Raw genomic sequence first — 26,241 nt, forward strand, 5'->3', positions numbered from 1 at the left:
TCAGGCTCGTTGTCCACCACCCTCCCACATGGAAATCAAAAAACACTTAGGAGACACACAGAATATTACAAATATCACATTGTGGTTCTCGTTTGGTTCTCTCTCTCTCTCCCTCGGTCTCACAAAGGCGCTCATTGTTCCTGACAGAATTTCAATTTGGTGGAAATTGAAAGCAGGTGTGGCTCCGCGTTTCCCGGGGCCGGGGGCCGGGCTGGGGCGGGGCTGCAGGACTTTTCTCTTTTCCTCGACTTTCACTCTCCGTGGGGCCTGTTCCTCACGCTCCACTTCACCGAGTCACGTCGTCCGGCGTTCAGGCCGCGTGGTGTTTTTTACCCCGGGTGACTCACTCGCTCCCTCTCTTCATCAGCCGGGTCACTCGTTCAGATTCGTATGTCTTCACATATAAATATTTACTGCAGCTTCCAGGATTCCTTTGCTGTCAGATGGAAAATCATTTCAGGAGGTAAAAAATAATCCGAAACAGAACATACGATCCTTCTGCTGAATCTCCAAAGGCCTGTATTTATTGCACTATTGTTCCTCTGAGACAGTTACTGCACATGAGGGGACACTCTGACTTAACGACCAATGGACGACAGGGTCTGCATCAAATTACATCATTATGCAAAATGATCCTGTACATCTTTACTCCGCTGTGCCCCTCATTGTGTTTATAGATTCATGCAGAAAGACTTTCCTCGGACTAAACGGAACCACATGTGGAGGTTCTCGTTAGAAGGGGCACGTCAGTTTGTGGATTGACACTGGGACTTTGTGTTGGTGTGTGTGTGCGAGGGCAGGTTTGAACGGCGGGGCCCCGATGCAGACGCACAAACGCACCTGGCGTAAACAGGAAGTCCAGACGACAAACATTTACCCTTGACGTACTGAATATTTCTGTGTGTCGCTTTTCTTTTGTCAAACATGTTGATCGGGGGACATGCGAATTAAAATGTGGGTAAAACAAGATGAGTTACTTGACGTTGGCTGGTGCTCAAGTTAACTATCGTCTTAACGACACAAATTCATTTTTAACAAACGAATAAGCTGGTAAATAAATAGCTAGTGAGTTAGCAAACTTAACAGCTAATTAACTACTTAATTGAAAAGTTGAACAGCTAATGAGCCACTGAGGATAAAAAACTTTAAGGAAAGCCCTCAAATAATACATTTTGTATTTTGAATTATTTATTTGATTCCTGATTCTTGATGTTGAAATGTTTTTGTCCCATCACCGTTCATAAGCAGGTGTTTTGTAGTTCTGCTGGTATTTCTAGTTTTGCAGAGATTTTTTGAGAAATATAATCATGCATTTCTCTAAAAACATTTTTTATTAAACTGTGTTCAGCATGAGCTCATGTGTTTGTCTGCATACGTCTTAAATGCACACGCGCATGACCGGACACGCATTCTGTTTAGGTTCATTTGTATGTGCCGGGTATAATTTGTGTCCATGTCGGAGCAGAAGGACGGAGCGGTGCCTTTGAGAGAGTCGTCCCCTCACCCCATCCTCCCTCCCTCCTTTCACCTCCCTCCTGCTCCCACTTCTTGGCTCTAAGTGGGGTTGCGGTCGAGGTAGCGTAGTGATGCTTTTCATTAGCTAAGTGCAACTGGGGGAGAGGAGCACAGAGCCTTGATTTACTGGGCCTGCTGTCTATATGACTGAACACACGCACACACTCACTCAAAGAAACACCTCTCCTCTTCCTCCCTCCTTGGCTCTTAGTCTGCACACTCCATCCCTTCATCCCACCCTTTTTTATCCATATGCATCCATTTCCTTCCCCTCCCTTGCTGTCCTTCTCTTTCTGTCTCTCCGCATAACTCTTCTTCCATTTTCTCCCCCTGGCGTCTCCTGGGAGTTTCCTTCTGACACGACACTGAGGACAGGATTTTTCTCTGTTCGCTTATCACAGATGTTGAAATATCAGTTTCTTAGGCGTCATAATGGAAGAAATCATTCGTTTGATTGTAAATCATCTGATTTTGCAGCTGGTGACAGTTGATGATGATATATATATTATTTTAATTAATCAATTAGATTTTTAGGGGGGGAGGAAAGTTGCGTATCACTTTACCCTGTATTCTTTCAGCTTCTTCTTCATGTGAGGAGACAAAATGAGCTGTTACAGAAACTGAAACAGGCTTTTATATTATTGAATTAGTAAAATCTTGAATCCCTGAAAACTAAAAGTTTTCCAGAAGATGAGAAAAATGAAACTCTGAGGGTGATTCCCACTTTAGAAGTTAGAAATCTTTGTGTTCATTACGTGTTATTTAAGCTGCTGAGGCCGTTTCCCTCTTCCTCTGAACCCATTTACACTCCTGTGTGTGTGTGTGTGTGTGTGTGTGTGTGTGTGTGTGTGTGTGTGTGTGTACACTGGTGGTTGTATGTTTTTTTTTTCCCACCTCATCCATCATTGTTTGACAGGACACGTTGAACCAAGTTGCCGTGGCGGCCAGGTAACCATGGCTCCTGCCCGTGACACAGCTGGCTGCATGTGATTGGTTTAACCGGCGGCTTTGTGCCAGGTCATCTTTAACATGGAGGCTGTGGAGTGGCACCGCGATGCTTCAGCCTCTATTTATAAACCCGGCAAAGCACACGCTGCAAAAAACGACCCTGTCTTTTCAGTTACTGGCTCTTCTAAAGGTTTAAATCTTAATTTCACAGAATTTCTATAGTATTGTGGACGTCCTGGGACAAGATGGACGGAGCTGTCTCCTTTTTTTATTTACTCAGCATTCCTCCAGCGATCATGATGGATCATCTCACTTTAATGAGTTTAAAGCTTGGCTGCTGTTTAATACACCAACGAACTCGTGGAAGGTCGTTAATGAGCCGTTAATGTTTGTTCATAAAGTTCGTGTTCACAGGAAGTGTCAGCACGTTGCCTGTGTTGAAACCACCTGTTGTAAACCATCTGAGTGTGTCCGGCCCCGTGCAGCCAAGGTCGGACAGGACTCCTCTCAGGAGCTTCCACGCCGAGCGTGTCACACACTGCGACAAAAGCCATTAAGATTTAGGGAGATAGGAGAGCGAAGAAAACGCTGAGGAATACAGTTCGGTGAAAAGCTTGGAGCCAAAAGAACTGCGGCACAAAGAGAGAGAGGAGTACAGGAGCAGAAGATGGATGGCACAAGTTTACTCTCTCTTTCACCAGTTAGTGTGAGGATGAGATGCTGAGTTGCATTGTGGGAAGTGTAAGAACCAGGCTTCATTTGATCTGGTTAGTTTTGGTTTCACGTTGTAATTCAGGGATTAAACTACTTGACACTGATCGGTTTGTGGTCGGACTTGGTTTTGGTGCGTTGGTCCGAGGAACCTTTCACACCTGATGTATCGGACTGAACTGAAAAGTGCGATGAAATGTCGAAGAGAGTTACCCGGTGATTTATCGGTTCGTTCTTTCGGTGACAGTTGGAACAAGGTGACTATTAAAGAAACGGCGTTTTCAGTAACGAGCTGGAGATTTACAGTCCAGCGGAGCCCAACCCAGACCGGCCCAGCTGCACAAATACACAGAGGAAATGACATCATCGCTATGACTCACTGAGGAGCGTGTTCGGATAGAGGGATGGTGGAGAAAGAGAAGAGGGGGAATCCAAGAGGGGGTTTGTTCTCCGTCGCCTGTTTCTTTAAAAGAGCAGGTCGACCTTCGCATCATGAGAAGAACTTAAACAGCCTCGTACGACAGCATGAAACCAGATGAGATCACATGTCGAGGCACCTTCACATGAAACATCAGTGACCCAGTTACAGGAACAGCATTTTGTTCACTCCAGGATAAATTAATCAAATCCAGTCTGAGTAACGTTCAGATGTTTGGAGGGAACGCCACGAATAAATTCAGTCATGGATTTCATCCCTCTGAGGTCTTCAGGGATCCTCCCTGTTCTCCTGCTGACGAGCAGCACGTCAACTGCTAACCCACCTTCATCCTCGTCACGGCCGCCATCATCATCATCATCATCATCATCATCATCTCCTCCATCTCCTCTGTGTGTTTTCAATCAAACCAATCTTCACTGCTCTGCTCAGTTTCTGGAGCTGCTGTCCTCAGGCTGCTCGGAAAAATGTTCCAGCAAACCCCCTTCTATCCCCCATCCCCCAACTCATGCATACAGTACAGTACACACACACACACTCACACACACGTTCACACTCACACTCTCACACACTCGCGTGCACGTATCATTCCTCGAGTTTTTGAGGTTGTTGGCTGCTCTGAGGCGTCTTTCTCCTCTTCATCATTAATTAGTGGTTTAATTAGAGAACTTCAAAGTGAAAACATCCTCTGCTGGTGGGCGGACCGTGTGTGTGTGTGTGTGTGTGTGTGTGTGTGTGTGTGTGTGTGTGTGTGTGTGTGTGTGTCAGTTTAAGTGCGTGATTGTGCAAATGAATGTCTTTTTTGTTGAATTTCACAAAAATGTTATCGTGCGGTCAAAAAACATGATGTTTCCATTTAATGACAAACACTTGATCGATCGATAAACGAATCAGTTTGTCTTTAATCGACGTGAAACAAATGATCAGTCTTTTGACTCTGTTTCATTTCAATTAAGTTAAATAATTCATCATCAACTGACATAAACCGTCAGAAAATAGTAGAACAATCACCTTTGTTCAAAAAACTGTTTAAAACTAAAAAATATTCAATATATAAAAACAAAAAAATCCCATTTCCTTTGGCATTTTTACTGGAAAGTATTGAAATGATTTATTAATTATTAGTATCTTGCCCTGAACAAAGTACCTTCAGAGTTCCGTCTACTTTATAAGAAATAATAATTATTAAGTATGAATGTTTTTTGAGAATTGTTCATTTTGTCACATCTGGAGAGAAAAATGTGAAATCAAACGCCATCGAAGGCCGAGATCAAACCTCCACGTGCAGCCGCAGACGAATAAATCACCGCTGATCTCTGAGTGTGTTTCTATTGGCCGTCAACTCAACTGACTCACCCCTCTCTCTCTCTCTTCCTCTCTTCCTTCCTCTTCCTCGCTCAGCCCGACGAGCTGGAGGGCGTCCACACACACACCTTCAAGCTGAAGCCATTCAAGAAGGCCAAGAGCTGTGATATATGCAAGCAAGCCATCACCAAGGAGGGCCTCATCTGCAAAGGTGAGTGTCTGGGATGTTGAATCCGAGACGACGGGGAGATTAGACGAGTGATTTGTGGTCGGACGGAGGCCGGGTTGAATTCCAGGGCTGGAAATTCATTCATAAATATATTTTCTCCTGAAGGAATGAACAAGAACAACGGTAGAAAAAAGGAATTTACAGCAGGAATTCAGAAATGAAATATGTGTTGATTCACCTGCAGGAAACTGGAAACTGCTCCACAGCTGCTCCAAGTGATCGGATTCAAAACCTTTTCAAATATTAGATCAACATGTTTTTCTTGAGCTTTTTTAATGTGAAACTGAGAAATGGAAGCAGGAACTGCAGCTGTGAGAGTTTCCTCTGCAGAACCGATGACAGATTCAATTTAAAAAGTGGAATGTCACTCAGTGGAGCTCATAACTCCACCAACTGTCCCTTTAAATCAAGCTGCACCAAATTTCACGCATCATTCATAGATATCAGTGGAAATAAAAATTCCTGGATCCGCCCTATTGTCCAGATCCACGCCAGAATTTCATGAGTCCTTTCTGGCCCATGTTCCATTGTTCCACCGAGTTCCTAGAAATTATTTGGTAGTTTTTGCGTAATCCTGCTCACAAGAAAAACTTTTTTCTGAAAGAAAAGCTTTAGAGGTGTTGTTTTGCCTGAACAGTTTGAGCTAATGTCATAAATCGTCTCGTCTCGCTCTTGGACAGAAAGAATAATAGTACTTTTAAAAAAACTGCTCCTTTAATCTGTGCTTTAAAGTCTGAAAACAATATTGAGGCTGTAAATGAATGTCTGTACTTTTCCTGGAGCAGCAGGAGGTTGTAGATAGAATAAAGATGCATGAACTAATACATGACATCAGCTCTCGGAGAGGTTTTAGCAGCAGTAACTTTAAAGTATGTATTCTGCATCCTCTCTGTCCCTTGTGTTTGTATTGTGTTGTGCACGTACAGTATGAAGGTTTGTAGATTGTGTATCGGCTGTTTCAGCTTTAGTTTCTCCCCCCTCTTCCTCCCCCCAGGTTTAAGCCCCGGCCTCCCCCTCATTCTCTCTCACACGTTCCCGAGTCTAATTTTAGACAAAGCAAAGGTTTTATTGTTGCTCCAAGAAAAAGTCCGGGGGAAATTAACGTTGGCTGACTCCTGGCCATGAGCCTCACTCTCTCTCTCTCTCTCTCTTTCTTTCTTTCTTTCTTTCTTTCTCCCTCCCCATCCCTCCGTCTTTCTCTCCTCTCTCCCGTTGTTTCTTTCTGATCTACAAACACAGCGTCCTGAGCTGACAGAGCGGGCATGTGTGGGGCTTTGGCTGAGGATTTGCTGTTAAAATTAGCATGGCCGCTGCTGCTGCTGCTGCATTAGCCTAGATAAGAGAGAGAGAGGGGTGAGGGATGGAGTGAGGCAGAATAAAGAGAAGGAAGTCAGGGTTTAGGGGGAGATAGACGCAGGACACAAAGAGAGGAGAGTGCAGCACTGGAGAATTACTTTCGCTTTCATTCAGCGGTGTTGAAATGTAAATGTTAAAGTCGACCAGTTAAAAACCCAAAACTGTCAAACTGGAGCCTTTACTGTGTTCAGGGGCAAAACATCTGGACACATGTTCGTCCTTCAGGGTTACCAGGAAGCGATGTCATGCACAAGCACCGCAGTGCCAAAAGTCAGTGTATCATATTGTGCAGAATGTGCTGGATGCATAAGTCTGAAGGTGCAGAGCTATTTCCAGCTCTTCTGAAAACTCTCTGCAGCTCGTGCACGCTCCTGTTTTTTAACATGGGATGTGCTCTGCTCATCAAACCGACAGGTTTGGCTTCAACAGTTAACACAACGAGGATTTACGTCACGTTAAACCCACAGCGACACACAGGCAGTTTAGAGAGCGAGGAGAAAAACGCACAAACTCACAGATGCTGGTGAACAAGCTAATACACGCTCGGTCAGCGTCTTCATTCACAACCTCAGCTTTGCAAAGGAATCACAGATTGATCTTCACCGGAGGAACCGGGCGGCTGCAGCGAGCGAAGACAACAGATTTAAAGTCAAGGTCAAAGTGTCGTTGATTCAAGGATCACTACCACTGACCCTTGAAATGACCTTTCACTTTCGTAGGCAGGAGAAGTCACAGGCAACAAACCCTGTGCTATAACTGGTCAAACTCTTCTTCTGCTTTTCAACCTGATAGACGCTCGGTGGCAGAGTTTAGACATCACCATCTCACTTGAGTGCAACAGATCTCAGCAGCGTTCTTTGTTATAGAAACACGCTCAGGTCGGCAGGTTTGGAAATATAACGCTAGCTGCCAGACAACCAAGAGAAACTAGTTGTTTCCCCCTGTTTCCAGTCTTTGTGCTACGCTAAGCTAAGCACGGCTGCAGACTTATATTTAATAAACAGACTTGGTGCGATTCATTCTTCTCATTTAACCTTTCACTGTAACATGAAAGAGCTTATTTTACTTTTACCAAACACATCTCATCATACTGCCGCGTCGAATGATAATTATTCAAATACAGAAGAAGCACTTTGAGTCAGTGAATATTAAGAAATTCAAAAAAGCTTTAAAGGTTTGTCACCTTCACTTCTCTGGCCACAGTGTTGGAAGTTGTTTCTGGTTTTATTTTCCCGTCGTTCTTTTCTTTGCTCTGCTCTTAAAATGAATCAGAGTGAGACGTCCTGTGGATAAGTGCGACTCATTATCAGCGTATATAAACCTATATGAAGATAAAGATTCCCTCTGGTGCCACGTTGAAAGTATAATAACACGTGGGACGACTGGAATAACATCACAGAGCTCAAGTGCATTTTTAATGATTCAATAATAATCCTGGAATTTGCACAGATACGATCAAAACTTCACTTTTACTACGTCTGAGTCGAAACTCTGGGAATCAGAATCCAGCCTCAGACATGTGTTGGAATTCTCTGCAGCGTTAATGAATCAGCACCTCAGAATAATTTCCGGCGACCACCTCATCCATTTATCACCATCACACAAGTTTATACTTCAATTAACCGCAGTGTTTTTCTAACAGTCTCCCTCTCGTTAAGACCACCGGGGCAGTTCTTCAACTCTCTGGCTTCCACGCTGCAGTGACTTGTTGCTCATTCACTTGTTCTGCTCACACACACACACACACACACACACACACACACACACACACCTGGGGACCACCCAGGTAGACAGTGAGGCAGCAGGTGAGCCGGGTCAAAGTGTCGTACCTGCAGCGACGCCTCTCGCTCTGTGGGTTCCCTGTGATGGTGTAAATATTCCCCTTGTGTCATTTTGACTCGTTCACACGAGTCAAAGTTCAAGTGTGAAGAAGTAGAAGTGAATGAGTGTTTGCTCCATGTGGCCACGTGGGGGCAGCACCGCACCACGTTAGGGCCCAGTAGTGCCCAGAAACATTCCTCTTTTCTTTACCTGCAGAGTGTTTGTGTTCATGTTTGTGTATTTTTGTTGTGTCTGACGTTGTGTCTGTTTCCTGCAGCGTGCCGGTTGTCCTGCCATAAAAAATGTGAAGTGAAGGTAAGAAATGTTTTACTCACTATTATTATTATTATTAGTAGTAGTAGTAGTATATGAGAGCGTGCACACATCAACACTGCCATGCACACATGCAGATTTCTCCATGCACACACACATTCAGGCTGATATACACACTTTTTAACACACTACTCAATAAGTTTCTGTTTCAGTATTTATTTTTATTAGTGTTATGCAAATGTGGGGCATAGTGATGTCACAGGATGGCGTGGAACAATGTGGCGTTTGATCAGGTGTTTCAGCGGCTTCAGTGTTTTCTGTGCAGGAGAGGACGACCACAGAGTCCGTGCTTTTTAACTTTGCAGAACTTTTACATCCACACTGAAATATGAAATATGTCGTATTTAATGCAGAGCGACTGCTTCTACTGGAATCCAACAGGAATCCTGTCTCGTTAAAGTCCAAGTGTTTTTTATCATGTGACAAACCCTCAAACTCACAGTTTTATCACTTCAAAACCATTTTCCTGAATCAGAGTTCCGTTTATGGCGTGAAGCCCTTGTTGGTTTGGCTCGGTTGAACCCGTCATTAACGTCTCCGTGTAATGAAAACTCCACGTTCCAGGTTAAGTCCTGTTTCTCCGTGTTAACTCTTCATCTGTCTCAACATCCTGGTATTTTTACGTCTGAATCTCCTCTAACGGTTTGATGCTTCACCTCGTGCTCAGCGGCGTCCAATCAGAACACGGTCGTGGAGTTGTTACTCCCACGTCCCGTTCATCGTCCATCTTTATTTGTGGGCTAATCTATCCCAGGATTCTTTGCTCTTCCGATGGTTATGCATTTAAATTCAATTAACAGTTTACGGTACGTACGTTAAAAAACCAAGGAGCATGAAAACTTCCTCAGCATCTGCAGCACTGTTGCTAGGCGACAGGGCGGGACAAGCTGGTGATCCTCCGTCCACCAGAACCATCCCTTCAGGTTTCTCGTCCTTGAAGCTTCTGCTTCCTCCGCAGCTTTGTGTTTTTACCAGACACACGTAAACATGAGGAATCAAAAAAAAATCCGTCTTTGAGAAACTTTGGAATCGGACTTCACAAACAGTCAAGTGGCTTCATGAGGCCTCGTTCACCAGAGGAAGTCAAACAATCGTCGAATCTCACGTTCCACTTTTCCAGCTCGTCACAGTCGCACTCACCACATTTGATCCCGGTCTTAAGTGGAACGGGGCGACTAAATGAAAAGGAAGGAAGGGAGGAAAAGGGCGGAGGGGAAGAGCGCAGCAGGACTATTCTTAGTGGTTTTAGTTGTGACTGCAACGAGGAGAGAATGTTGAAACGTCTCCTTTCTCCTCTCCTCCCCTCTCCCCCTGATTCTTACTTACTCTCCCATTTTTCCCTAAAAACCATCCGTTAAAGCCGTCGCTCTGCCAGAACAATAAGCTGCATGTTCCCAAAGCATCTGAGGGGAAATCAAAAACCTCAAGAACCAGGCAGAGATATTTTGCGGCGGAATAATCGGGAGTAAGAATCATGAGTCATTCACTGGGCAGGAAATGTTTTGAAGGAGGAAGAGGATGAAGAGTATCTGAGAGGACGGGTGGATAAGTGAAAAGAGAGAAATTGTGATTTTATTATTTCCTCGTTGCCTCATCCCGACCAAACATTGACGTTGGCTCCGTCCAATCAAATGCCTCCTGAGTGAAAACAAACAGGGTTGTAAAAGTGCGGAACAGTCGTCTCTGTGTGGATTCAGGCTCATTCCTTCATCTGACTCCACGTCGACCTCCGACAGTAAATTTGTTATGAAGCGTGAGGAGGTCGTCGCCTCGGCAGAGGTGAAGAAAACAGACTCGTTCATTTTTATGTGTTTATTGATCCAAGCTGCCGAAACTTCCTTTTCTTTATCGACACATTCAGGACAGAGGGTGTTAGGAAGGTGAATGATTTTAACATCTCATCGTTTTATTTAAGAAACAAGGAAAGTGACAAAGACTCGTTAACGGCGTCGTATTTTTATAACTTGATGGTTAATTAAAGATGCAGTCGCGATTTATTTTGTGGTTTGTTACTCAGATGGTTATTTTCTCAAATCTCTACGTTTTTACGTAGAGATCAAGCCGCCGTTACCAAACAACAGCGGCTTTAGCAGAGTCATTTAGAGGAACTGCAACAACATGATAGAGTAAATGCTCATTTATTATTTTACGTATAAAAAGAGAAATGTCCTTTTCAAACGATCATTTCACTTATCTCACCTTTGGAAAGACTTTCCCCACGTCCCTGTAACGTCGTGGTCAGTGTTTCCTTCCTCGGCCTCGTTCCGCTTCGCTCTGAGAACCCGTGACCACGTGCGTTCCATCATTAACATCCAGAAGACAAACGTGCAGTGATGTGGCTTTGACGAGGAACGTCTCATCGTCTCTGGCTACTCTTTGTCTTCTGTTTTCCTTTCCGTCAAGCCGCAGCCGTCTCTGTGAGAACGAGTTGTTATTGGAGCCCAGAGAATGCTCGAACTCGGCGATGGACGCGTTCTCGTCCCGAGGCGTGCAGCAGACAGACTCTGGCGACCTCGCCGTGCTTGTTGTGGGTGTCTCTGTTGAGGCTTGTCGGGGCAGGGGTGTTGTGGCTGCGACTGAAATCTGTCCGTACACCCAAGTTGTGGTTTGGAGTCAGAGGCGTCTCTGTTCCACGTCCGTCTACTTGTACCTGACTCCAGGCTGCGGCTTCTCCGGGGCACTTTCAGGCATGCTGGGGAAATTTGGGGCAATAAATCAGACAAGAAGATTTTGTATTTGACCTTAAATCTCTCAGATGCGGAAACCAGACTGTTGAACTCGCCAGAGAACATGTTCAAATCAAAACAGATCTCATCGTGCAAACTTTACTCTGAATTTTCCAGCTCAGAGCTTTTAATCTTCAAATGTGTGAGAAATAGTTAGTGACAAACTTTCTCTGTTTGTCCCGTTCCGTGGTGGGAAAGTTATTTATCATTTATTTGGGATCTCTCACTGAAAACAGCTGCGTCACGTCGGTGAGTGAAAATAGTGATAAAAGCAAAACAATATGTTAAAAGAGGCTCAAAGTTTATCAGAGCTAAAGGGAAACATACAGACCTGAACTTTCATTTTCTCTGGAATTGTTGCCGTTCGTTATCTTTCGCATTAAAACTAAATTTCGGTGTTGGTCTGATCGATTTTGATTTGTGCAACGAATAAAGTTTTTTTAGATGAGATGAAAAATCTACTTTTTGTGTTTGTTTACGCAAAATTTAAATAAAGTTGGACTTCGGTGAGGAAGTAGAGCACCCTGGGAAACTGACATGTCGTCCATCTTTATTTACTCTATGATTTGGTTATCGGTGGAGTCAGGGTCCTGGGTGATTGGCTAACAAAGAACAACTAACTAACGAGAACGAGCTGCTGCTGCTGACTGAAGCGTCGCTAGGCTTCATTTTCCTCCTCCTCATCTTCTATCTATGCGTGTCATCACCATGGCAACCCGCCTGCATTTCATGGTGGTTTCCTGCTGTTTTATGGGTGAACTCATCTCGGGTCGTCCCGCCGCCTGGATCCAGGCTCCAGTTTGGCACCGCTGCATCAGAACTATGCAAACAGATCCACCCAATCACATACCATCAGTATCCATGTCTGTGCTCTGGCGTTGACTGAGGAGCGCAGCGTCTGTGAGCGTTCTGTTCGCCCTCACCCTGCGTGGAAACAAGCCCTCATTACTCCTCATGATTTATCCCTGCATGTCTTGGAGGAGCCTCCTGGAATGCCGCTGCGGCGGTTTGTGCTCGGGTTGGACGACGCAGGCGAGGTTTGGCAGGGGAAGGCAGGGCCGGAGGGGAATGATGGGAAGAGGTTGGACAAGACGAGCGAGAGAGAGAAGTTTGAATATTCCTCGTGTAAACAACGGTGCTGGAGAGGGTCGTCTGCTGCTGGCGTTGAAAAAACACTATTTACATGTTTGTGTTTTTCTCTGGATTCACTGCGGTTCTGTTTAACATGCCGAGTGTGTCGCTGCTGCAACTCCACCTCTCCCACAAGATGAATGCATGCAAGTTCAGATTTGACAGTGCCGTGAAGGTATTTCAGTTTTTTACAGAAACTGGAGTCTGGAACACTTCACTGAGCGTTCGACTACTAATTTCACAAACAAGTGAAGTGTGAGGAATCGATAGATGTTTGCAAGAGTTGGTGTTTCCCCTGAAAAATCCCAAACCAGGAGAAACTGTGTTTTAGATTCTGTTTACAAAGATGGATGTGGACTCCTGGTGCTGCATTCTGTGTAATGACCAGCAGAGGGTGACTCTTCTTACCAGATGATCCAGATGTTCGTAAAAACAAGAAGTGATTCTGACTGACCAGTTTTACTCTGGTCTAATAATAACAGTGAAGTTCAGCTCTCGTCGTCACCGTCACGTTTTTGTCCTGCGTGAGTCACAACTCGCTGTATCTCACGCTGCGGTCAGCTGGAGCCAAACAACACGCTGTCGCTTGTCCACTTCCTGTGGTTGTGGACATTCTTGGAGCGGGAGCGAAATGGGACGACTGAGATGTGAAGCGGTCCAGGAATAAAATCACAGAGGGTGTGAGGGATATGAAAAAGAAAGGAGGTTACTCCTGCTGATGCAAACAGCTGGTCGTCCTTTTACACCTCGTGCAGTAAACTTTCTATCCTCTGTTGTGCTTCCTCGTTGTTTTTTTTAGAAATAAAAAGTGCAGCCCTGTTGAGCAGCTCTGGTCACATGCTGCGTTTCTACTTTTAGATCTCATAGATCCTTTGTCGCACAGGAGAAAATCCTGGGGATGTTCTCGCTGTGAGGAGACTGAGATTCTCCCGTTTCATCTCTCGCTGCCTGAAATCAGCTCGCTCTTACATAATGTGAGTCTGAGCAGCTCCAGAGACGGACGGAGGCCTCGTCTGAATTTAAACCCACTGTTTTCACTAACTGACTTTAAAGCTTTAAAGATTTCTTTGTCTCTCAGTGTATTCATGCACATTCCTATCTCAGAATAAGCAGGGCCAGGGTCGAGCTTTTTGCAGCCAGTCTTAATCTGCATCCTAACATGTGTGGATGTGTGACTTTAATTAGACCTCTGGCAAATGACATGCTCCGTAAACTACAGCCCAGAAGCTCTTTAATATAACAAGAGCTGCAAACCCTTTTTACCTCATACTGTAAAACCCAGAACTATTTATATCGCTCTGTCCAAAGTTTTAGTTGCTAAATTTACTTTTTCCTCACCAGGCATCCATCACTCCCTTTTAAAAGTTTAGCAGAGGCCGTTTTCCTCCTGAGGTTCTCTGTTTTCATTCTGCTCCGTCTGCTGAGAGGAGAAAGTGCACGGAGCAAAACCACAATCCCAGTAAGACGTGCGTAGCAGCAAGGATGAGGAGCGTTCAAGAATGTTGGCACCGAAAAGAGAGCGAGCATCCAAGCATGAAAGTGAAAAAGGTAGAACAAGAGAGGGAGAGGTGGAGAGGTTGAGGGAGGCGGGGGGAGGGTGGGGGGGAGAGAATGATGAGACGCACACATAAACACACACACACGTTTGCCAAACCTCCTCATTCCTCAGCAGCCCTTCACAGAGGCGAGTCTGTTTCCCCGACGCAGGCACGTCACATCAGAGAGCGATCGCTGCACGTCTCCATGGTGACGCCCTCAGTGGCGTGGATGCAGAATGGGGAGATGGCTCTGGCAGACAAACCGTACCGGCAGCGTAATAACCGGGTGCTGGCAGATGACTGATGGCCCAATTTACCTCAGTGTTCGTCTGGAGGTCAAGAGTCGAGTTCACCCCCAACGTGTCCAAAACCCCAACGGGAGGTCGGCAAATGTTTTCCCGTCTGAGCGTTTTATCTGTGTGTGGATCACAGCTGCTGTCAACAGGTAGAACTGAACCAACTCCAAGGTTCCAGAGCCAACACGTCAGTATTTGTCTTTTAAACACATCGGAAAGAAGAAACTAAGATTCGTCTGGAAAACTTGGAAAAACAAACAATTCTTTTTCTTTTTTTTTTACACATAACAAGGAGTTTTTGAGCTCATGTGTTAATGCATAGAACATAGACGATATAAAACATGAAATACTATTACTATACTTTACTATTACTTCATATTTATCTTCATAATGAACATTGTCAGTGTTTCCGGCCACAAAACGTGAATATTCACATTTTAAAAGTATCAGAAGGAAATAAAAATATAAATATTCGTCTGGAAAAAATGAGAAAATCGAGGACTTACTTTTCTTTTTTTTCACACATTTAACTTTGCAGAGTGACCTGAACATTGAGGAGGTGACGTTAACATCAGAATGAGCTACTGACAAATATGACCCGAGGAATTCATGGCAGCGTAAAGACACGAGAACAGAAACGCTCTTCTTCTTCTTCTTCTCTGTGTGTCAACAGCGACAAGGAGAGGGAGGCAGGGGTGAGACAGAGGGGAGAGAGAGAGAGAGAGAGGGAGGGATACAGTTACTGTCTGCCCCCGGATGGCTTTTGCTCTCTCGTTTTGGGTACCGGAATCATAATGAGCCCCAAGCCACTTTCTTGGCCTTATATAGCGTGTTTCAAAACTTCTTGGCAGTTGACGGGAGGAAGTGAAGCCAGAAGAATAAAGACTGGATCCTGGTGCAGACACACACACACACACACACACGGACCAGTTCAGTAGCTCTCTGGCACACGTTTGGGATTACTGCTGTTGTTTTGAGTGTGAGAGGAGGAAGAAGAGGAGCAGGAGGAAGGCGTCTGTATCTGGTGCTCCCTCTCTTGCCCTCTTCCTCTCCTGGAGGGGGGTCTGAGGGCAGCGGGAATGCAGAGGTAGAGAGAAGACCGAGGGGGAGAGAGTGAGAGGAGAAGTGGCACTGGGCTGCAGGTAGGAGCAGATTTTCACATGCATAGTTTGGTTCAGTTTCTAATTCTTTGCATTCTTCTTCGGCTTAAAAGAATATTCAGACTTCGTGTGTTTTCATTGTTTGTTTGTGCAAAGGGGATTTTCAGCTGCTTTTCTCTGCATGCTGAGGATGCAGGTTAGTCCTCCACTCCGTCATGGGAACGCTGCTCTGTGGAGCATTTTTCCGTGACCCGGCGAGCGGTGATTTGTGGCGACAGCGTCGTAGCGACCGGTCAACGCGGCAGGCAAACACGTGTTTTCTCTCCCGGGGTGACCCGCATCTGCTCCGGCATCGCAGGAGATAAAGAAGAGCAGCTGCTCGAGCACATCTTCTTTTTATTCTTCCGCTCTTTCTCACACTCCTTCGCTCTGACACCTTTGAGGAGGATGCAGACGGATGATGGCAGTGTTCACCTCTGACCTTCAGCCAACACAAGGATGGCGGTTAAACATGAGCGGTCAAGAGGTCGTGGCGCTTGTGTGTCCCGTCTCCTGCTGAAGAGTGAAAACAGCACGAAGGAATGCAGCCTCAAAATAACACTTTTCTTTGTTATTACATTTTTCTGGAGCGTTTTTGGGATTTTATTTAGAAAACGTGACGTAACCTTGAACCCGACGCCCACGCTGTGGCATCACACTCTTCAAACCGGTCATAAGCCTCATGGGAAATGGCTCAGCCACTTTCTCCACCTTGTCAAAAACCCTGTTTAACTGCCAGCCGAGCCCTAACTCATGTCTCCCCGGTGTCTCGTAACATGACGGCGTTCTGGAGGAGTGATGCTGTGGAGCTGCTGTTCATCCATCCCTCTTCAGCGATTAGTCTCTTCCGTCTGTCGTTCGTTACAAACCTCGTCTGCTTCTGTGCATTTCACCTTTTCACACATCGGACAAGTGGCAGAAGATCCTCTGTACTCTCAATTTGACTTTGAGTTTGAGGATATTCTGTGGGATCCTCCACGAGAAGAGAACACAAACGACGAGCTCTCCAAACTATGTGCTGGTGAAGCGTTGAAAAAGCGTTAGCGACTGGGGAGGATGGCATTTAACTTGCAACCACACAAGAGGCCAACGCCTGAGTTAGTCGAGCCCGAGCCTCCCTGCTAACTTATTTCTGTCAATAAGAGACAAGCGGCTGCAGAGGAAAACCAACTTTTCCTTATAAATCTGAAGAAAGGAGTAAATGTAGCTCAGGATGAGGATGCCTTGTTTTCTAGAAAGTGTTTTATTGGACGTGTCCACCGTTGATTTTGGCTTTGGTGTCGTTTCTTTATTCTCGCTTGACTCTGCTATTAGTGGTCACATGAGAGTGAGCGTCCAGCAGCCACCCCTAATTAAACAGGAACTGATAGGCTAACGCCGTGCGGGACAGACCAATCAGCAGCGCTCCTTCCAGTAATGATGAAAACATGCGTTAGTAGATAAAAAGGTTTTCATTCAAAGATTTAAAAAAATTATTGGTGTTTAAACGACCTAACGTCTCTGATGCGCCATCATGTCCCTCCTGCTTGTATAGATTTTGTATTTTGTTTTGTCTGAACCATTGAAACGTTTGTGCCTCTCGGACAATTTCCTTGAAGCTTATTTATGGCGTGTCGACCATGTGGAAGTGATTTTGTTCTCATGTGAAAACATATAACCCTTCCACAGGAGATTGAGCCGGTCGTTACCTCACCAGGAAGTTGTCGCTCGGTTGATATCACGTCGCAGACAAAACATTTAGAGCTTCGCAGGGTGTTTTTCATGTTGTTTGCGATACCGTGTGTTGACGGACATCAGTGGAAGCATCTGGCGGGAGACGTGTTCTAGTTCCAAAAACAATTATTCCAACTTTTTGTTTGTGCACAGAAAGTTCTTTACGTCCTGTTTGTGCCACAGCCTCTGAAACAGCAACCAGACATTCACGGTCCGAACCAGAACGACGACTCTTTCACAGCTTTTTAGTTTGGTCTGAACCAAAATATCAGGTGTGAATAAGATGTCCTCCTTCTAACCCTTCTGTTGTGTTTTTTAATTATGTTCTTCTTCCTGATTTAAATCTCTCCATCTCCACCAGTTAAGTAGAATTATTCACCCTCCACGTAAACCAACAACAACAGCTGATGCTTAAAACCCCTGTTTGAGCTTCGGTCCTTATTTGGAAAGTGAGGAATGACTTTCTCAGCGCAGCAGCAGCAGCAGCTGTGTGGGCAGGAGGAGTGTTTGAGGAATTCTGAGTGTGGTTGGACCAATGGCCAAGGATTATTTATCAGAGCTGGTGACATGATTTATACGCAGGCTTTAAACCTCATCTCAAGAAGTAAGATCAGAGATTATCGTGAACAGAGAAGTTAGAGGCTGAAGATTTGTAGCAAGACAAAAAAGCTGAAGACAGAAACAGTGAACAAGTTGAAATTGTCCTCATTGTGTAAACGTTTCTGAGCAGCCCAGACGTCCTCCTCCGTGCTCCAGACTCACGCTCTGACATCGTGCATCATCAACGCTGATCCGCTCTCTCACCGTGAGGACGAGGGCGTCTCAGTGAAACTCACCTGAGACGTTTGACCCTGCAGCTAATTCGACGAGCCCCTAACGAGGCCTCTCGGCTGGGTAGAGATTGCAGTGGGGCCCCCTCCTGTGACTTGTTTGACTCCTTGTTCTGGCTCAGTAGCTCCTCAGACGCCCCTCGTGACCTGATGAGATTATAAACTTGCTGTTTTAAAACCCTAAACCCTCCATGAGTCCCTTCGTTTTCTTTGTGGTCTGATGGTCTCTTAGCTGGGAAGTTATTCGGGGGACGCATGTCGAGGTCAAAGAAAAGGTCAACATTTGTTTTATTTGACTTAAGATGTTGAAATATTTCTCTAAATCTAGACTTTTCTCACCTTTGACGGATCAAAATCAAATATCAGAGCTGGATTTTCTCTCTGACCTCGATGCCACAGATGAATCTGCACAAACAATAACCGACGGATGAATTTCAGGTGTTACTCTGGCCCAACGCTGAGGCGTGTGGCCGGGGCCTCTCAGAGACGCCTCCACTTATATCCGTCTGAGCGTCTGAAGCTCACGTGAAGCCCGTGTTAGTCCGTCTCTGCAGCTGCAGCCTCCATATATGGCCGAATTCAGGGGATGTTGTTCTCTCGCTTTGTTGCACGGCGATGTGTCGAGGATTTTACTGAGACACGGCGTGTGGAGGAATGTGAGATTAAGACGATGGCGTGTGCGTGTTAGATCTCTGCCGCCTCGTGTGAGTTATCTGCAGAAATATGTTCTGAGAGAATAAAAAGTTAAAGTTGCCACGGTCACTACACCTCTCTCTTACCTTCAGATTGATACTGGAGGAAGTCGTGGTCGGGACATCTGCAGAACAGCACCTCCTGTCAGCTGTGAATGAAGGCAGAGGCTCCCGTTATGAGGCCCCGGGGCCACTGGGGCCGCTCGTGTATGAATGTCAGCCGCGGCCCCGGGTTAGTGCAGGAGCAGTAAAGAGCAAACATGAGCCGACTCATTCCAGGCTGCTGGTACCGGAAACTTCATTGTTGGGTTTTAGCTGCGTTGCTCAAGAGCACATCAACTGGAGCAGATGAGAACTTATTAAGGAAGAATATATATTTCTTCATGATGAAGATGAGGCTATAATGAACCTTCTCCTTCCTGACTCCACTTCACTTTCAGATGCTGTATTTGCAGTTAACAGGAATCAGGAGATATTAAACTGTCACTGATACTTTGAGACACATAAATCTGTTTCCTGCCCTCGGCCTCGAGGAGGATCTGACTCGAGCCTGAAAATGTTGCCATTTAAATTCAGATTTTAAAAACGGCGCTGAACATCAAGTACTGGCTGATTTGATGATGCAGATCAAGTATCACAAGAAATCTGCCACACGCACGGCTCCGCATCTCAACACAGTGTCACAGATCATGCCGCACTATGTGGGACCTGCTGTGCAGCGATTCTTATCTGACTGCGACACACATGATGATGATCACATTACAAAGTCAATGATTGTTTTCTGGAGCAAACTAATTACTGCCGCTTCCTTACCGCGTCTGCTGTCCGCTGATATCGCTCGCTCTCGTCCTCGCAGCTCGTAAACATCCATCAGCCCCAGAACAGACACGCTACATGCACACGTATGCATGCATGTTTATGTGCACACACTAGAGTAAATACAATCAAGTGGAAGTCACTCAGTTTGCAGAGGGAGCGATGTTTATGCACGGTAATGAGTGATTTGTGCTGCAGAGGCTGATGCAGACTATTAGGAGCCACGCTGGCTCGTCACGGATCCTGCGAGCAAACTGCTTTGAGAACTAAATGGGCCTGTGATACCCTAACTGCTATTTAAAGAAGCTGCATTGCAACATCAGGAAATCTATACCACTCTAATTCTGAGGTGATATTATAATTAGGGGACAAGTGATACTGTTGCTGGGAGGTCTGGCAACAGGTACCGGCTCCGAGCTCTGGATTGTATTGCACCTGTATGCCAACCAGCTGTGTCCACCGTGAAAGCTCCAGGAAAAACAGCTTGTTGTGGAGACAGGAAGTTGTTTAACAGGACAGACAGAGCTGAAGGTTTTTGTTTCTCTTCCAGTTTCAGCATGAGACTGTTTGGCAAAGAAAATATGAAATAAAAACGTCAATGGTAAAGGCACGAAAAGAGCTGCTGGTGATGAAACAACTGTTTTTATTTGAGATACAAATTCTTATGCAATAATCTTTATGATTCATTTGATGAATCAGCTTCTCAAATGAGAAATTATATTGTTCTTTGTCCGATTCAATAATAAAATGAACATATTTGGGTTTTAAAGGCCCAGTCAGACAGAAGGAGACACTTGATGATGCCATGATGGAATAATAACCAGCAAATAGACTGCGGTGCAGGATGTGACACACACGGAAACCAGTGTGTGTTTCCTGTCGTCCTTTATTGATGCACATTTACCCACATGTTCAATGCCAGAGGTTGATGTCGGACATTATAAGACACCAGCTGGTTCAGCTTCTCTCAGTGTCTCAGGATGAAACCTACAGCTCATTGATTGGTTGTTGTGCCGAGTGTCAGTGAATCTGACGCAGGGACCACGTGGAAATGTTTGTGTCACGTGAGTTTAAGTCACCGATCATATCAGGACGACATCAGGCAGTGGCGGCTGGCCAATAGAGGGCGCTAGGGCTAGGACCTATTGATTTATCTATTATCATAATCATACTACATATACTTACAAGCCTCAAGTGGTTTTTAATGTTATTGTGGTAATTTACCGTTTATTTAACACGTCTAATGAACTGCGATTTCCATGACTGTGCCCATACGAAGGTCCAACAAAACCTCTTCAAGTTTATGTTTCCTTTAAAAAACACACAAAAACCAGGAAAGTATTTGTAAAAATAGTGAAAAACATATTTTTAATCACTTCATAAATCCCTCCATTAACCCTGCCAGTCCTCAAGCAGGTGAAGAAGGTACGGTCAGCTCAGGTGCTGTTAGATGGAGCTGCTGACTTCTTCCAACGCTGTGGTTTTCTCAACCCCAGAGCGTGGCGGAATCTCTTCCAGACTGAAGGCTTCTTTTGTTTCTCTGGGAGAACGCTGGAGAGAGACTTCTCCTCAGTGACGTCCTCCTTACTCTCTCCATTGAGCTGACCACTGGAAACATCAGCTGCATACAGAAGACTGCAGACCTCATGATAAGAAGCTTGGAGCTTCAACAGCTCTTCTTCGAGAAGCTTCTTCTCCTGCTTCTCCACCTGGAGCTCATTGTTCCACTTCTCCTCGTTGAGAGTCTGATTAAGACAGACCTCATGATGAGAAGCTTTGAGCTTCACCAGCTGTTCTTGGAGAATGTTCTTCTCCTGGAGCTCATTGTTCAACTTCTCCTGGTTGAGAGTCTGATTTTGACAGACCTCATGATGAGAAGCTCTGAGCTCCATCAGCTGTTCTTGGAGAACATTGTTTTCCTGCTTCTCCTCCTGGAGCTCAGTATTCAACTTCTCCTCGTTGATAGTCTGATTAAGACAGACCTCACGATGAGAAGCTCTGAGCTTCACCAGCTGTTCTTGGAGAACCTTCTTCTCCTGGAGCTCAGCGTTCCACTTCTCCTCGTTGAGAGTCTGATTTTGACAGACCTCATGATGAGAAGCTCTGAGCTTCACCAGCTGTTCTTGGAGAATGTTCTTCTCCTGGAGCTCAGCGTTCCACTTCTCCTCGTTGAGAGTCTGATTTTGACAGACCTCATGATGAGAAGCTCTGAGCTTCACCAGCTGTTCTTGGAGAATGTTCTTCTCCTGGAGCTCAGCGTTCCACTTCTTCTCGTTGAGAGTCTGATTTTGACAGACCTCACGATGAGAAGCTCTGAGCTCCATCAGCTGTTCTTGGAGAACGTTCTTCTCCTGGAGCTCAGCGTTCCACTTCTTCTCGTTGAGAGTCTGATTTTGACAGACCTCATGATGAGAAGCTCTGAGCTCCATCAGCTGTTCTTGGAGAACATTGTTTTCCTGCTTCTCCTCCTGGAGCTCAGTGTTCAACTTCTCCTCGTTGATAGTCTGATTAAGACAGACCTCACGATAAGAAGCTCTGAGCTTCACCAGCTGTTCTTGGAGAACGTTCTTCTCCTGGAGCTCAGTGTTCCACTTCTCCTCGTTGATAGTCTGATTTTGACAGACCTCACGATAAGAAGCTCTGAGCTTCATCAGCTGTTCTTGGAGAACGTTTCTTTCCTGCTTCTCCTCCTGGAGCTCAGTATTCAACCTCTCCTCGTTGATAGTCTGATTAAGACAGACCTCACGATAAGAAGCTCTGAGCTTTACCAGCTGTTCTTGGAGAACGTTCTTCTCCTGGAGCTCAGTGTTCCACTTCTCCTCGTTGATAGTCTGATTTAGACAGACATCATGATAAGTAGCTCTGAGTTTCTTCAGCTCTTCTTGGAGAACGTTCTTCTCCTGCTTCCCCTCCTGGAGCTCAGTGTTCCACTTCTCCTCGTTGAGAGTCTGATTAAGACAGACCTCACGATGAGAAGCTCTGAGCTTCACCAGCTGTTCTTGGAGAACGTTCTTCTCCTGGAGCTCAGTGTTCCACTTCTCCTGGTTGAGAGTCTGATTTAGACAGACCTCATTATAAGAAGCTCTGAGCTCCATCAGCTCTTCTTGAAGAGCGTTATTTTCATCCTGAGGCAGCTCGCTGGTTTGAGTCTCCTTGTCCATGGAGTCAATCTTTTGGCTGTGAGCTTGCCTTTCCTCCACCTCTGTCACCACAAGCTCAACCCTGCTGAAATCCCTTTTTAAAGGGGCCACCTTCTCCTCCAGAGCCACAGTGTCCTCTTCCAGAGCCCTCACTTGGTTGCCCTGTGCAGCCAGTTTGCTATTGTAGGCTTTAGAGAGATCTGCCTCTATCTCCTTCATCCTCATCAGATGCTCATCCCACAGTTTGTACCTCTCACCCTGAACCTTTACTGCAGCCAGTTCACCAGTCTTGACTTCAGAGTGAACTGCCATTTTCCCCTCCAGAGCCACAGTGTCCTCTTCCAGAGCCTTCACTTGGTTGCCCTGTGCAGCCAGTTTGCTATTGTTGGCTTTGGAGCGAGCTGCCATTTTCCTATTTTTCCTCTGAATCTCATTATCCTCTCTGAGCGTCTTTCTCTGAGCCTGAATCTTAGACATCACTGCTCCACGAGTCTGAAAAACAGAAACATGGAATTCATTATTAAAAGTCCACTCAACACAACCTGAACATACATTTCTAGAGAAAAATGTTTTACCGGAATGTCCATTTTGGTTAAAGGGGATTTGTAGTTAAAAGAGCAGTGTCGTCTTGATGAATTTTTACTGAACAGATCAGTTGTTGTCTCCGTGGTCAGGATTGTTGTCTTCACAAACGAGGACTGTGACTTCTCAGCTGACGGTCTGCTATTTATACGTTTGGTGGATCAAAGCACCAGAGAAACGTCCTCTACAGTCTATAGAGTTTTTAGTCCTTTGATTGACATCTAAAGATTTGAGGCCAGCAATCCCTTTGATGGTTGCCCCCACCAAAATCATTAAAGGAGGTTTTTAAGCAGCAACAGTTTCCATGGCGATTTTACTACACAACATGGCTGCCCCTGGGATCAGGTTGACTTCTATATGATGCACATCGTTGCAGAGCATACACAAATCTTTAGCTAGGCATCTTGTTGTGGAGACAGGAAGTTGTTTAACAGGACAAACAGAGCTGAAGGTTTTTGTTTCTCTTCCAGTTTCAGCATGAGACTGTTTGGCAAAGAAAATATGAAATAAAAACGTCAATGGTAAAGGCACGAAAAGAGCTGCTGGTGATGAAACAACTGTTTTTATTTGAGATACAAATTCTTATGCAATAATCTTTATGATTCATTTGATGAATCAGCTTCTCAAATGAGAAATTATATTGTTCTTTGTCCGATTCAATAATAAAATGAACATATTTGGGTTTTAAAGGCCCAGTCAGACAGAAGGAGACACTTGATGATGTCATGATGGAATAATAACCAGCAAATAGACTGCGGTGCAGGATGTGACACACACGGAAACCAGTGTGTGTTTCCTGTCGTCCTTTATTGATGCACATTTACCCACATGTTCAATGCCAGATGTTGATGTCGGACATTATAAGACACCAGCTGGTTCAGCTTCTCTCAGTGTCTCAGGATGAAACCTACAGCTCATTGATTGGTTGTTGTGCCGAGTGTCAGTGAATCTGACGCAGGGACCACGTGGAAATGTTTGTGTCACGTGAGTTTAAGTCACCGATCATATCAGAACGACATCAGGCAGTGGCGGCTGGCCAATAGAGGGCGCTAGGGCTAGGACCTATTGATTTATCTATTATCATAATCATACTACATATACTTACAAGCCTCAAGTGGTTTTTAATGTTATTGTGGTAATTTACCGTTTATTTAACACGTCTAATGAACTGCGATTTCCATGACTGTGCCCATACGAAGGTCCAACAAAAGCTCTTCAAGTTTATGTTTCCTTTAAAAAACACACAAAAACCAGGAAAGTATTTGTAAAAATAGTGAAAAACATTTATTTTAATCACTTCATAAATCCCTCCATTAACCCTGCCAGTCCTCAAGCAGGTGAAGAAGGTACGGTCAGCTCAGGTGCTGTTAGATGGAGCTGCTGACTTCTTCCAACGCTGTGGTTTTCTCAACCCCAGAGCGTGGCGGAATCTCTTCCAGAGTGAAGGCTTCTTTTGTTTCTCTGGGAGAACACTGGAGAGAGACTTCTCCTCAGTGACGTCCTCCTTACTGAGAACGTTCTCCTCCTGGAGCTCAGTGTTCCACTTCTCCTGGTTGATAGTCTGATTAAGACAGACATCCTGATAAGAGGTTCTGAGCTTCATCAGCTCTTCTTGAAGAGCGTTATTCTCATCCTGAGGCAGCTCGCTGGTTTGAGTCTCCTTGTCCATGGAGTCAATCTTTTGGCTGTGAGCTTGCCTTTCCTCCACCTCTGTCACCACAAGCTCAACCCTGCTGAAATCCCTTTTTAAAGGGGCCACCTTCTCCTTCAGAGCCACAGTGTCCTCTTCCAAAGCCTTCACTTGGTTGCCCTGTACAACCAGTTTGATATAGTTGGCTTTAGAGCGAGCTGCCCTTTTCTTCTTCATCCTCATCAGACGCTCATCCTGAACCTTTATTGCAGCCAGTTTGCTAAGGTAGTCTTTAGGGAGAGCTGCCATTTTCTCCTTAATCCTCATCAGACGCTCATCCCACAGTTTGTGCCTCTCATCCTGAACCTTTATTGCAGCCAGTTCACCAGTCATGACTTCAGAGTGAGCTGCCATTTTCCCCTTCAGAGCCACAGTGTCCTCTTCCAGAGTCTTCACTTGGTTGCCCTGTGCAGCCAGTTTGCGATTGTTGGCTTTAGGGAGAGCTGCCATTTTCTCCTTTATCCTCATCAGACGCTCATCCCACAGTTTGTGACTCTCATCCTGAACCTTTATTGCAGCCAGTTCGCCAGTCTTGACTTCAGAGTGAGCTGTCATTTTCCTCTTCTTCCTCTGAATCTCATCGTCGTCTTTGAACGTCTTTCTCAGAGCCTGAATCTTAGACATCACTGCTCCACGAGTCTGAAAAACAGAAACATGGAATTCATTATTAGAAGTCCACTCAACACAACCTGAACATACATTTCTAGAGAAAAATGTTTTACCGGAATGTCCATTTTGGTTAAAGGGGATTTGTAGTTAAAAGAGCAGTGTCGTCTTGATGAATTTTTACTGAACAGATCAGTTGTTGTCTCCGTGGTCAGGATTGTTGTCTTCACAAACGAGGACTGTGACTTCTCAGCTGACGGTCTGCTATTTATACGTTTGGTGGATCAAAGCACCAGAGAAACGTCCTCTACAGTCTATAGAGTTTTTAGTCCTTTGATTGACATCTAAAGATTTGAGGCCAGCAATCCCTTTGATGGTTGCCCTCACCAAAATCATTAAAGGAGGTTTTTAAGCAGCAACAGTTTCCATGGCGATTTTACTACACAACATGGCTGCCCCTGGGATCAGGTTGACTTCTATATGATGCACATCGTTGCAGAGCATACACAAATCTTTAGCTAGGCAGCTACTATAGACATGCTCCACAATCCCTCCCCTTGATGCTTGTATTTTTATTTTTTATATTTAATTCTTTGTTTCCTATTTTTATATTTTCTATATTTATACTTGCACAAATACACCACAACAAATTCCTTGTATGTGTAAACCTGCTTGGCAATAAAACCAG

The 26,241-nt window shown here is 45.1% G+C and overlaps 3 protein-coding genes and 1 long non-coding RNA gene across 19 annotated transcripts in view; 1 reads left to right on the top strand and 3 right to left on the bottom strand.

Annotated features, from left to right (window-relative positions):
* Window positions 1-26,241, top strand: part of tns1a (tensin 1a) — a 69,927-nt gene that overhangs the window by 11,992 nt on the left and 31,694 nt on the right. For 15 of the 16 annotated variants that reach the window (XM_069520809.1, XM_069520801.1, XM_069520805.1 and 12 more), the window contains exons 2-3: window positions 5,012-5,126; window positions 8,599-8,636. In XM_069520809.1, the coding sequence (XP_069376910.1) occupies window positions 5,012-5,126; window positions 8,599-8,636 (153 nt within the window). Of the gene's footprint in view, window positions 1-5,011; window positions 5,127-8,598; window positions 8,637-15,257; window positions 15,488-26,241 lie in introns of those variants that run through there. The other variant, XM_069520808.1, reaches the window with a different exon arrangement.
* LOC138406958 (interaptin-like) lies at window positions 20,875-22,939 on the bottom strand. The gene is made up of 2 exons (XM_069520816.1): window positions 22,160-22,939; window positions 20,875-22,054 (listed from the first exon to the last, which is right to left on the bottom strand). Exons 1-2 carry the CDS (start codon window positions 22,898-22,900, stop codon window positions 20,972-20,974), a joined length of 1,824 nt encoding a protein of 607 aa, XP_069376917.1. The 5' UTR covers window positions 22,901-22,939; the 3' UTR covers window positions 20,875-20,971.
* LOC138406961 (uncharacterized) lies at window positions 22,969-23,393 on the bottom strand. Its single transcript, XR_011240350.1, has 2 exons — window positions 23,251-23,393; window positions 22,969-23,167 (listed from the first exon to the last, which is right to left on the bottom strand). It is a non-coding gene; the product is annotated as an uncharacterized lncRNA (long non-coding RNA).
* LOC138406959 (uncharacterized) lies at window positions 24,517-25,806 on the bottom strand. Its single transcript, XM_069520829.1, has 2 exons — window positions 25,670-25,806; window positions 24,517-25,586 (listed from the first exon to the last, which is right to left on the bottom strand). Exons 1-2 carry the CDS (start codon window positions 25,679-25,681, stop codon window positions 24,615-24,617), a joined length of 984 nt encoding a protein of 327 aa, XP_069376930.1. The 5' UTR covers window positions 25,682-25,806; the 3' UTR covers window positions 24,517-24,614.

This window comes from Paralichthys olivaceus, chromosome 24 (assembly GCF_024713975.1).
Source record: "Paralichthys olivaceus isolate ysfri-2021 chromosome 24, ASM2471397v2, whole genome shotgun sequence".
NCBI classification, from domain to species: Eukaryota; Metazoa; Chordata; class Actinopteri; order Pleuronectiformes; family Paralichthyidae; genus Paralichthys; species Paralichthys olivaceus.